This window comes from Hetaerina americana, unplaced genomic scaffold, assembly GCF_022747635.1.
Source record: "Hetaerina americana unplaced genomic scaffold, ioHetAmer1.1.p SCAF_38, whole genome shotgun sequence".
In the NCBI taxonomy this organism is placed as follows: domain Eukaryota; kingdom Metazoa; phylum Arthropoda; class Insecta; order Odonata; family Calopterygidae; genus Hetaerina; species Hetaerina americana.
The window spans coordinates 983,640-997,500 of record NW_027286963.1 but is presented as its reverse complement, the minus strand read 5'-3'; the positions used below and the strand labels follow the sequence as shown (position 1 = coordinate 997,500).

The following is a 13,861-nucleotide window of genomic DNA, read 5'->3' as shown; positions in this document are numbered from 1 at the left end:
CAATGCTCTCCCCTGGGAGAGCTAGTGATTGTAATAATGCACGAAATAATTCACACAAAAATGTTATTAACCTCCATTTATATAATTGGCTGCATACTTGACAATGATGACGTGATAATCCAGTGGGTGTAGCACTGGGGTACTAAACAGACCTGATTGTAGCATCAAGCCAAGGATACGGTATAATAATGATTATCATAATGCCATTACTTGGCTCAGGAGTGGCAATAACAAATTGATTGTGAGAGAGCAAGGCAGGGGAATGGAGGATAACACTAAAGTTCTATCTTAAGTTATGAAAAACAGAAATTTTGTCACAAACCTGTGAGTCAAGGCCAAGAGTGAGCAGCATGACAAAGAAGAGTAGTGACCAGACAGGTGACACTGGCAGACGAGTGACCACCTCGGGATACACAATGAATGCGAGTCCTGCACCCTGATCCACCACTTTCTTAACTTCCACGTTGAGCTCGTGAGCGAGGAAGCCGATTACGGAGAATATGACAAAGCCGGCAAAGAAGCTGGTGAGGATGTTAGACACAGCTACTATTAACGAGTCCCTGTTGACAACCAATGAAAAATTATTGAAAAATTTGGTATGGACCATGGTTTTATACAGGGCAGAAAAACTGTTTTTAAGACATGATTGTGGTCGTAAATTTGAGGCTTATTTGGCATGTTTATGGGGAAGATTGAAAAAATGGATGGGAAGAAAATAAATGATGGAGTACTAGGCATGATGAAAGGAGAGGAGAGGGGATTGTTGGTAGAAATCCAGAGAGGGCAGGAAAATACGTGGGAATAAAGTGGTTTGATTAGCAATGGGACATTGAAGACTGTGACAGAGGGGGAGAAAATTAGGAAAGCAGGATATGGATGGAATGAAGGGAGGGAGCAAGAACAAGCAATTTAAATAGGATTTATTGTACTGTGTGCTTTGTCTGGTTCTTTTTCGTTATACAAGACAAAGAAATGTCCTTGTGTTCAGTCTCTGTCCATTCCAAAACTACCTTAAATGGTAGAATATCAAATAAAATTAGTGTGCTGAGCATTATTTGAATTCCAATAAACAATTTCTTCTCTTGCTCTTCCAAGTTTCTATCAATTATAGTGAAGATCTGGCATTATCAGTGAAGATCAGGTGACAATGTATTACATATTCATAACCTGTAGACTTGGTGTAAATAAGTTAAAGCTGTGAATGAAAAACATTGGGGTTAGCTAATTCTTCTTTCTTAAACCAAAAAGAGTACATGTACTACTTCAAGTCAAAAGTTTAGACCTGATCCTTCTGGTTACTTATGTGTGCGTCAATTACTATGAAAATTTGCACAACAGCCTTGGTCTTTACTTTGTGGAATTTCTTCATGATAAGGTATGAGGAGTACTGCTTTCCACCAAAGCACTTGCACAAAAGTAAAAGGAATAGTAACGGTTATTATCTACTTTCATACAAATGTACTGTTTAAAATATAGGGCAGTTATTCTCCTTGGTGACATAATTTCCTCTTACCACACAGGACTCTGGTGGCTTACTTAGATTATTGGCAACCCATGAATACATGTTACCCTGATAAAAAAAACTATTAAAATTATAAAGTTTTAAACTTCAAAGTTAAAATTTAAAGTTTAAAACAAAATGCAAATTATTTCCATACTAATTCCTATTGCACTTGGGGTTTAAGATCAATGAATCTACACACTGATATTCTGAGTCATTAAAACTAAAATACTGTTGAATGTGACCTTTACATGGTAATGATAAATACAAGGATGGTTGAATAGCATCTAATTACGATTTGAAAAGATTGTAAGTTGGCATTCCTTTGAATCCAATTTTTGCTCATCAACTTCCTTCTGGAATTATGTATTTGGAGGATGAGATGAAGGAAACAACACTTACTTGTAACAGTTGTTGGAGAATTTGTTGTACGAGGAAAGGGTGATTAATCCCCCCCAAGCAGGGCTAAGTGCAAAGAATATCTGCACGGCTGCATCTCCCCACACCTGTAGACCATTTAAAAAGGCAAAAAAATTAAAGTCTTCACAGAGAAAAACTGTTGAAATGCCATAAATATGATTGGAAACACAATATATGAGGGTCTTATGTTTTCCCTGCTCATGATGAATTTTTCTCGAGATTTCCACCAGGTTTTGTTCTGTGTTGCTACCAACATTTCAAAAGATGACTGTTCCACCATCTCCAGGGCAGAATCATTCAGTACTTAATTCTGCCACAAATAATTCAACCCTTAAAATGATGTATGAGTCCATCTGTTGAAATGTCAGCAGCACCACAGAGCATAATTGGTAGATATCCTGAAAAGAATTCCTCTCAACAATTCATGCATGATAAATCTTGTGGGTTAGACATTTCATAGACCTAAAACTCCCTCTCCTCATTTCCTCTTCCTTCAGATCCATCTTATTTCATCCTTATGCTGAGTAAAATGAATGAGTTGCCAGGGAAATTTAGATTTCAATGAAACTATTCAAGCATGAGAATACTATTCTTTCAGAGCAGTTATTTGGCTAGGTGATTGCTGGATAAGGTCAGTTGCACCATCTGGAATATGTGGATGATTTGGTAAGATGATGGGATTTTCAAGGAATGGAGAAAGTAGGCATGAAAAGAGAGAGAGAGAAACCCAGCATAGAACATTAGCCTATTCTATTAACAAGATGATGATAGGTCATGCTATAGTTTAAGGTCCCATCCAACTGATAGTGTAATCCACGTATAAGTACTCTTCGCATTATAGTTAAATTTACATGTGCAGATAAACAATGTCAGGTGGCACACAAGTCCCAAGTATTACAGTCAAATTTGCCTTGGAAAAATAAAATATCAAATCCAATCAATATCACAAAAGATAATAAATAAAATCTGTCAGAAAAAAACAATGCACTTCAATATTTAACAATACAAAGGAAACTTCCAAACAGCAATCTCTAATACAAAAAAAATAGAAAATCCCCATCTCATCAACATCAGTTTCCCAATCAACATGAAAAATATCAAAACTTAAGCTTTTACCTATAATTTTACCCAGCACATAAAACAAATTATTATTTAAATTGTTTACATATTTTCTTAAAAGTATTTATCCTGTTAGGAAAGGGCTCAAATTGTTTTGCAGGTTAACTGTTCCAATCAACAATTGTTTTATTTAGAAATGAAATTTTTTTAAATTTGTTCTTTAAGCCTGGCATTTTATCTGGAATTTTTGATCATTCCTCCCTGTAAAGTTTGGATTTCCAGCCTCTTTCCTTAGTTCTGTCCAATCTTTCTCTCCCTTCAGAATGCGGAACTTTCCACAATGTCTGCTTATTTTTCTTCTATTTTATAAAGGTTCCCAGCCCAACATTTTTAGCATTTCAGTCACACATTATATCCTCCTATGCTTCCCCAGTACATATGGCACATCAAGTAGGAATCGATATACCTGTACCTCTGAAAAATTCTGCCACAACCTGGTTTTAAACATAGGCCCTCAGGGTGAGAAGCCAGTACATAAGCCACAGCACCAACTCAACTTCCATATTCTATCATAAAGTGAGAATATTAAAATTTTTAGTGCAGAATACTCAATTATTTCTGTAGAATAATGACTGAAATCACTATATCCCAGATTTGCATCATGTTCAATGATCTGTATCAGGCGCTGAACAAATGCAAAGTCATGAGCTAGCTGAATGATTGCAAAAGGAATGTTGTACAGTACGGTGAAATCAGATCAAAATGAAGGGAAAAGGGTGGTTTAGGGACAAATTTATAGGGAATAAATAATCAAAGTTTAAAAATAGGTATGGATTTCTTAAAAATTAAACCAATAGAAATAGGTGAAATGCATCATTAACAAAAATGAGATCATTTCCTCTTTTGTATGGACACAGCATTCTTACAGGGTCATGACCCTGGGCCATAGCACCTAATGAACCTATGAGGTCAATAAAGATTTTCATGCATGATAGCAGCCGATTGCCTTAGTTAATATCCTCAAATACTTACGAATTAAAAGTATAGGTATTAGATAAATTATGAAAAATGAGTAAATGCTTATCATTAGGGCATACCAAGTCTGTTTTTTAGTTAATACATGCATTATGCTATTATTTATTCTTTTCAAATCTTTAAATTTGTCATCATTGATTGATGGTTGTCCACTTCTTGGTTCTTCATTTGTCAATGTTCGTCCAGACTGTAAGCAGCTGTACCAACAAAAATACTTTGCCTTACCCATAGATTCATTGCCGAATACTTATTGAATCATTACATTAGTTTAAATTGCACTTTTTCCTAGTTTAAAAGATAATTCAATACACACGCATTGTTTTTCTCATGAATTAAGTATCACCCACACAAGAATTTGTACAGCAAGTGTGTGCAAACTCAGACAAAAATATCTGTTGTGCGGAGACAAGTGAAGATGGGGTCACAAGCAAGGCAGTGTTTTACTTCTCATTGATGCCACTAGAAGGCAATACCTCATTGATTGCGATCCATCTAGCAGTTCATGCGTTGAAAGACCAGTTTCATCTCATTTTGTACAGACCTAGGGATCTCACATTCAGTGCCCATAAGAAATGCGCAATTCATGTTTGACCATGGGCAATAGGCAAACATTATTTCAAAATTAATTTTAAGGTATTTTACCTAATTAAAATTAGGTTTTGGTTCAGTCCCTAATGACTATTATCTTCTGAAGATCTAAGTCTTCCGTGTTTTACTCCCATGTTGGTCCATATTCCTGGGATATCATTTTCACGGGCGTTGCAGTTTGGTGGCGATGGTGTGCCCCGGAAGACTTAGTGCAATATCTACACACCGTGGAAAATATCATAAGGGATTATTATCATCAACATATCTTGAGAAATTCCTTTTTTTCTTCACCCCATATTGTTTCCTCCTTCATTTCTTTGTGGCAACTTTTGTCATACTTCGTGCTCTCTAAGAAGTATACTCTGTTCCTCACTCAACCCCATTTGCCCGAAATTCTTCCCTCTATCACGCATATTACATTACCCTTCAGTATCCATCCCAAAAGCTTTTTCTCCACCTTCTTTGGATTTTCCCTTCTTTCAACTTGAATACTTTTTGCAATTTTAAAACCTAGACACTTGTCTTCTTCCCTCTCTCAGTCCAACATTTATTTTCTCCATTCTTCTCCACCACATCTTCCTCCCTCTACATATCTCGAAATCACCTCAGAATCCAAAATAATAAAAATAACAATATGCATTTCATATTAATTTAATGACGATTGGTAAGAGGTTCTTTATCATGGGTAGGGGGGGGAGGAGGAGGTACCTGTGCATTGGATAGCCGCTTCCAGTCTGGCGTGAGGTAGAAGAGAATGCCCGTTGAGGCTCCAGGAAGGGTGACGCCGCGGATAAAGAGGATGATGAGTACCACGTAGGGGAACAGTGCTGTGAAGTACACCACCTGAAATGAGTATTGGGGGTGAGGGGAAGGCCCCTCAATATGAAGGTTTTGTTGTATCTTTAATTGATGACCACCATATATTGTGACATCGTTATACTGACATATAACATGCAAATATAAGGTTTTAAATAAAATGAGAAGAACTAATTGAATTAAGTATAAATCATTAATAAAATAATGGGGATTTTAAGACAGCTCGATACAGTATTAAAGTTAATGCAATATGCTTGTATCCACCTCCTGTGATACCCATCGTATCAAGCAATGCCACACCAGTTGTGGCAAGCAAAAATAGCTAAACAACAGGCAGAATCTATGTGTTCTGCATTGCTCACCTTGCCCGAGGACTGTACACCTTTGCTGAGGCATAAGAAGACAATGACCCAGGCGAGCAGTAGGCAGAGGGCCATAGAGAGGCGAATTTCACCTGTCTCCTCGATTCCTTTCGATAGCCCCAGCACGTAGTTGCTGTATGGGGGAGAGAGAGAGAAGGAAACTGGCTTATTAAGTGAAATACATTTTCATATTATTACATTATGATCATTGTGTATAATATATATGATCACAGAATGGTGGAAGATGCAGTGCGAGGATATAAAAGGTTTGCAGAGGAAGGGTGAAATTGGTGCACTGTACAGTAAAGTTAAATCTTTATCGGGAAGTAAGAAAGGAAAATCTATGCTAACAGTCAGAGATAATGCAGGTAAGATAATAGTTGACATAGGAAAAATCAAGGAAAGATGGAAGGAATATATAGAAAAACTGTATAGTAAAGATTTCAGGCCAACAAAGTTAGACATAGAAAAGGAACATGACGTAGAGGAAGCATTTGATAGAGTGAATTGGGAAAAACTAATGAGTGTATTGCAGAAAATAGGAATAGATTGGAGAGACAGGAGGCTAATCCACCTCCCCCTGCCACACGCCCTTGTGAGGGCTTGCAGGTTGCATTAATAAATACCTGGAATTTTCCTGGCACCTATAGTCACCTGGTATTTTCCATGTATACCTGCGCCTTTTGCAGTTTCTAAATCAAGTGTTGGTGATGACTAAACACTGTCTCCTGCAGAACTCAATTGCTTTCTCTCCCCGCGGTCATTCCTCGTACCTAAACCGTAGTCCCCCACCTCATCACCATCTCTCCCCGCGCCTACCGTCGCATTCCAATCCCCCATCACTATCAAATGTTTTCCTGCAGGAACACATCTTGTAATGTCCTCTAACTGATCGTGTATCGACCTCTTCCTCTGTATGGTTGCTCGGTGGCATCTATACCTGAATAATAACCAAGTTTGTCGGTTTTGCTTTTATCCCTACCAGTAATTCTATCCTTTGCTTGTTCTATGTTGACTACGCTTCTTTCTACCTCTTCATTTAATACTATGGCAACCCCTTGTTGGCTCTCGTCCTCGTCGCTGTATATATACGACGCCGACAACCCTCCCTATCCCCATAGGGAGAGGAGGATTGGGAAGGAATGGCAATTTCGACGGGAAGCGGTGCACGCAACGGCGGCATAGGACCTCCGGACGTCGTCATGAGAGAGTTCCGCTCCTACGCACTTTATTTGATTTCAGAAGCTCACGCTCCTGGTGAGGGAACAAAGCCGCGACACGATATGCTATGATCACTCCACAAACAGATTGGAAAGATTAAATAGACATTCGAGTGACTACTTGCGACATCGTGTTGATTTCGTGATCCATAAAACCTTAAATCACAGCAGTATACCTGGAGTCTGTTTAGTTTTGCACGGAATAGTGTGTGTAGCTCACGGCCTACCAAGCGCAAATACTAGTATCTACTCTTTTGATGACTCTTAATTCAGCTTGGAGTAGGCGTGGGACAGAAAGCTAAGCGGTGTTTGAGAGGAAATAGTTATGGCAACGCAAATGATGGGGATGCTGGTGGCTTAGCTAGCTTATTATGATAGCGAATATTCTCTTCGTATGAATTTTATGAATCTATTTTCCGCCACATTAATTAAAATATAATAACATTGCGTTACTTCTGTCCGAAAATTAAAATATACCATGAAAGATGTGGAGGGGAGAAGGAAAGAGAAAGTATATCCAAATTATAAAAGAAAAACCGAAGATATTAAAGAGTAAATGGTAGAGATAATCCACAGATGATCTCTCCTAATTAAATGCCATTTTCGAAGATAAGACGAAGATAAATGGCCAAGAACCCTATTAAAAATGTTTACCATAGGAAAATGGAAACTTGGCCTAGGAAAGCATGAAGAGAGCAGGAATAATCTTAATATAGAAGGATTGAGATTTTGAAAAGGAAATTTATGTTGGCTACGTCGTCCTCTTGTCGTTCGTTGCTAAGGCAAACAATGTGAATATTTACGTTTAATTAGTTAACAAATGCGTATGAAAAACATGGCTGACGATTACATTAAAGTGATTCGCCAGCTACTACGAGTACATGGCGTTTCACCCGAACATGACATGGGCGTATCGTCATTAAAATCAGTATTACAATCCCAAGGTTGGTTTCCTGCAGTCCTCCATACTTCTTTCCATTCACTGTCACGCGCGTCCTTCTTAATTCAGCCTGATTTTCTCCTGGCCTTCCTTCACAGAATCCTCTCTTCTATTTTAATCCATCCTATTGTGTTTATAAGTAATCCATTGGCCTCAAGCGGTGTCCAAGCCATCTATAGTTCTTGTCCTTGCCCCAGAATTCTATCCATATGGTCCTTTGAGCTCTTCTGCTCTTCTATATATACGTCCTACTTTCTTATTCCTCACAAAGTTTTATTACATTATAGGGTGTCACCTTTCTGTCATCCTAGCACATTTAAATTTCCTAAGAGAACGTTTATTTTCTCAGCTACACATATGTAAGAGTTAGAGGGTAGATGACTGCTAGACGAGTTATTAAAATTTAGCAGTGATTAGACTCTGTCTCAATCGAAAACCTACCTTAACCAGTGAACTGTCAATAACAATAAGGACTAACTAATTATAAGCGGAGAATATTCTTTAAGGCAATTAATAAGTTGTAGAGACTCGAAATTTCACCTTTAAAAAACAAAAGCAATCAAACTAAATGGTTGTTTTATTAGGTGAGCGGGGTAACTCGTTGCGTATTAATCCTTAACGAGGGTAATAAGATACGGACGGCTGTTCCTAAATGTTCCAGGATTTAGTTTATCATGAAATTGAAGTAGCAAATGGATTTCAGAGAAATTCATTGGGTTTATTAAAAACCATTCTCCTCACTATTTTCCGATAAAACAAAGGCTCTTTCTTCATAGCATCGAAACAGATTGGCTTGATGTATCCCTAAGTAAACATTAATTTTAAGATTTATTTGGAAAAAAAACGAATGACGAGACAGAATTCTGATGATGACGGCCGTGCCGTTGAAACGTCAAAACTTCATATGTGAGTGTCCTGTCTTTGTGTTTCTATGTGTATATATACATATATATATATATATATATATATATATATATATATATATATATATATATATATATATATATATATTAAACGATTATACGGAAACACTCACATGAGCAGCAATAGAACACAAATAGAATAGCAACATTTAAAAGGACACTCACACGATGTATATATATATATATGTATTATGGAGGTGTATATATGTAAAAGTATACATATTTTTATATAGACATGCATACATATATATGTGTGTGTGAATGGAGAGGAGGTGAATCATCTCCTGAAAGAGAAAATGTACGTTATGTATTTCGCAAATTTTCCGCAAGAAGGAGCAAGGATACGAGCTTACCCTGTTCGTTTTGTCTTATTTGCAGCCCTTAAATCGGAGATTTGAAATGTAAAAAAATGCTCAAAACTTGCAATAGATGTTTAAAATTCCTATATTGTGAAATAAGTCAAATCAATCTTAATTAGATATTTAATTTGAAGTCCAAAGATTGGGTATTGAAATCGCGTCCCTACAAATTGGAAATTTTAAATAAACCGAAGTTTTGCCCATTTTAAATGGTTTTTTCGGTAATAATTATAGAAATAAGCCAGTATAATCCTTAATCGAACATTAATTTCTAGTTCCATTCATTTCCAAAATCTTCAGGCAGTCACAGACGGGGATGGGATTTGGGAATTTTGTTCTTTTCGTTAGAATTAAAATGTTTGGCAGGCTCTCAGGTATTTCGAGGTCTCAGTCCAAGTATATGGTTCGGCTATTGAATATGACATTGACAAATGTTTTAACCTCTCCGTGGCAATGGGCGCATCGATGAATGCCTTGAGACTTTAGGAAAGTGTTGGCACGAAAATCAGGAAACGTCGAGAGGCCGTGACGCAATAAATCTCTTGCGTTGCCTGGGAGCGAAGATCTTAGCGGGTTCCTGCTGATCCACTGTCAACCACTTAAGTATACGTATGTAAGCGTCGTTCGTCTTCATGAGTCGCGAATCGCCCTGCGAACCGCCGCGTATATCTTACACACGCAAACGGATCACATTGAGGAGGAAGAAATCTTTTTTCAGTCATCGTACCACCGGGGAAAATAGTAAGAGAGGGAGAGAATGTAATCTCTGGTTTCACACACAAACACACACACGTATTTCTTCCAAGGAGTGAGCTCTCGGCTTTAGGGCCCAGAGATGGTAGCACCGCCCTCCACCCTGGAGGGGAGAGGCGGGGGGGGGTGGAAGGAGAAAGAGTAGATACCCTTTCTCTACCCCCCCCTCTCCATCCTTCCTTCCCTCCCGCCATCGACACACACGCGCGGCCGTCCGCAGGGACGTCTACCGTCGCGCGCAAGGGGGAGTGGCACCACCTGTTGATCTCCTCCCCTCCCCCCCCCATCCCGAAGACCTCGCCGTGCGCCGCAGACACGGGGGGAGGCCGTAGGCAAGGACGTGCCGGCGCACGCGTGCTCTCGGAGGGAGAGGAGGGGGAATCGAGGTTTGTGGGCCACGTGTCACGCTTGGAGAAGGGGTTAGAGGGGCGGCTCCCTTTAAAGGGAGGACAGGGGGAGATAAAGTAAAGGGGTGATCGAGGCGTCGTTTGAGTTCGACTAAGCCAGTCACGCCCCCTATTCGAAGCCCCAAACTACCCACTGGGCTCATTTATAATATATATATATATATATATATATATATATATGTATGTGTGTGCATATAAAAAGTATATATACACATATGATTATATATGTATGTATATATATGTTTGTATATTATATATATATATATATATATATATATATATATATATACACACACAGACGTAGATTTTTAGAATATAGAGACAAAAAGAAAGAGACTCACAATATGTTATTTGACGTTTCGACAGCCTTCGACAGATTCTGAAGACGACAGCCGAGCTGTCGAAACGTCAAATAACATGTTGCGAGTGTCCTTTCTTTGTTTCTCTATACTACCTTGATCAAAAATTTCCCGGAATTTATTCATAAAATTAAACATACAAGTTTATTCATCTGAATCTATATTGTCCCCTTCAAAGTAATCCCCATCGACTGCAACACACTTATGCCAGCGCTTGATCCAATCCTCGAAACATTTTTTATATTCGGTTTTCGGTATGTCCATCAGTGCTTCCTGCGATTTTTCCATTACTTCCTCTCGGCTGCTAAAACGCGTTCCCCGTAATGGTTTTTTAACTCGATTGAACAGAAAGAAGTCACAGGGAGCCAAATCAGGTGAATTCGGTGGCTGTTGGATGGTGTTTGTTGCATTTTTCGTCAAAAAATTACTAATAATGATAGCACTGTGCGACGGTGCGTTATCATGGTGCAAAATCCACGAGTTTTCTGCCCACATTTCTGGTCTCTTTCGGCGAATTGCTTCACGCAAACGTCTCATAACGCCCAAATAATACTCTTTGTTTACTGTCTGGCCTTCTGGCAAAAATTCATGATGCACTACACCGTTGTAATCCATGAAAACCGTCAGCATTGCCTTCTTTTTTGACTGAAAACGACGTGGTTTTTTTGGTCTCGGCTCATTTGGTGAACGCCATTCACTTGCCTGATGTCTGGATTGCGTGTCGTACTCATAAACCCACGTCTCGTCTCCAGTAATGATCCTTTTGATGAATGTGGGATCGGATTCAGCCTCGCAAATCATGTCTTTTGCGACGTCAACACGGTCTCTTTTTTGCATGAAATTGAGGTCTTTTGGCACCAACTTTGCTGCTACACGACGGAAACCCAAATCATTAACCACAATGTCTTGGGCGGATCCATAGGCAATGTTCAAGTCCTCCGCTTTTTCTCTGATGGTTAATTTGCGGTTATTGACCAACATTTCTTTTACTTTATCAATTTTTTCACCGACTTTCGATGTCGATGGTCTGCCACTGCGTTCATCATCTTTGATTGACTCACGACCACTTCTGAACCGCTCGTGCCACTGGTAAACGACCGTTTTTTTAGAGAATCGTTGCCGAAACACTTTTCCAACATTTCCAACGTCCGTGCGCCACTAAATCCGTTTTTTACGCAAAATTTAATACAAGTTCGTTGTTGCAAATTTAAATCCATTTCTGAAATTGTAAAAAATCGCCAACACACACAGAGATAGATGTACTCTTGGCTACGTAACTTTTGCAAATGTCAAGTTATGACACTAAGATTTAAAGGGAATATCAACAACAGATGTACCAATTTAACAAAAAAAACAGAACTCAAATCGGAACGATGGGAGCGCCACACGGTGGTTATTCCGGGAACTTTTTGATCAAGGTAGTATTCTAAAAATCCACATCTGTGTTTTTATATATTTGTGCGTCGCCGAAGAGCGTTCCATTAAAAAAAAAATATATATATATATATATATATATATATATAAAATCAGTATTTCAATCCTAGGATTGGTTTACTGCAGCTACTACATTCTAATTAGAATGCAAGATAAGGCTGCATATTCTAGGGAGAGTAATTTGGTAGTTTCCCGTCGCCTCCCACATCGCAGTACTGCGGCCGATAGCGTGACTTTCACTCCCACCCGCAGCTGTGGCAGCATATGCCGTGCGGACCCACTCGGTGCCTAATGGTGAAACTGCTGGGAATTGGGATTTCTTAGAAGAGTACTTTGTAAATGAGATGAAAAGGTCAAAGAGAAATGTTTCCTGTCGCAGGTTAGGCCTCATTTAGAATATGCTGCAAGTATCGTATATGGGATTCTGACGAAGTTGAATTAATTGGCGAATTAGATCGCGAGAAGGGTAGAGGAACTAGATTTGTAAAACGTTGTTATGATAAACTTAGTAGCGTATTCAAAAGATTAGAGCATCTACGGGGGAATGACTCACGAAGAGAAGGTTAAATTACAGATTAAATCTCTTGCATAAATTAGAAGAATGTCTCTTGAGCAGGAATGTTGAAAATGTATTATTACCCCAATTGTAATACGGTAGGAGAGATCATGTCAATAAAATGAGAGAGATTGGCGGTGGAACGGATTGATTTAAGATATCATTTTAATGAAAGATAAGGTATCAGAATAACATTTTCCGACCGCGGTAGGGATAAAAATGATAGTGTCAAAATAAGTCTGGTATGTATTCATCCCCTGCCACACACCCTAGTGGTGGCTTGCAGGTTACGTAAATGAACACCTGACATTTTCCTGGAACCTATAGTTACCTGGCATTTTCATGTTTATTACTCCAGTAATCCCCGCTATCCTTCCATCTCACCTTGCATATACCTAAAATATCAATATTTCGTCTTCCCATCACTCGTTTTATATTCTCCAATTTCCCTGTCCACATCATTGTCCTAACATTCCACGTTCCTATTCTAACTAATTTGGTCTTCTTCTCCTGCGTCTTCTGTCCTGCTGCTGCTGGTTTTCCCCTGCAAGGGTTTCGTAGGATGACGACCGCGGAAGCCCTGCCTCCCCCGCTGCCGGGCATGACACACGGCCGATTGGGCCGAGCCCCGTAGTTGCCAGGACTAAAAATATCTGTATAGTCCATCATGTTAATCTTGGGAATGATAATTGAGGTGGTTTCCCGTTGACTTCCTCAATAGTGTTTTTAACGTGACACCATCACTTACTGGCCGCCCCACTGGGTTCAGACGCCATTGTAGCCGCCTCACTGAGGAACAGACGCTGCGTGGACTACCTTTCGTCTGGCTCCTAACCTTCGATCTATATATATATATATATATATATATATATATATATATATATATATATATATATATATACACACATACATATAGGGACCTGGTAATCCAGGGGTAGAGTGTTAGACTACTGAACGGAGGGCCAGGATTCGATTTCTGGATAAGGCGCTCTGTGCATCCGCATCTCCACAAGTGACTTTTCGGGTACCAGATCTTACTGTGAAAGCAAAGGCGGCACAGGGAAAGAATCTAGTATCCCTACCTTGATCTGCAAATTTCACACGCCATCGGGTGCTAGGTGAACTCTAT

General features: G+C 39.1%; 1 protein-coding gene across 1 annotated transcript in view; it reads right to left on the bottom strand.

Moving 5' to 3' along the window:
* LOC139691595 (sodium- and chloride-dependent glycine transporter 1-like) overlaps window positions 1–13,861 on the bottom strand; it is a 290,983-nt gene that overhangs the window by 7,677 nt on the left and 269,445 nt on the right. The window contains exons 5-8 of the mRNA XM_071589491.1: window positions 5,782–5,914; window positions 5,312–5,446; window positions 1,904–2,007; window positions 323–560 (exon numbers count right to left, since the gene is read on the bottom strand). Of these exons, the coding sequence (XP_071445592.1) occupies window positions 323–560; window positions 1,904–2,007; window positions 5,312–5,446; window positions 5,782–5,914 (610 nt within the window). The remainder of the gene's footprint in view (window positions 1–322; window positions 561–1,903; window positions 2,008–5,311; window positions 5,447–5,781; window positions 5,915–13,861) is intronic.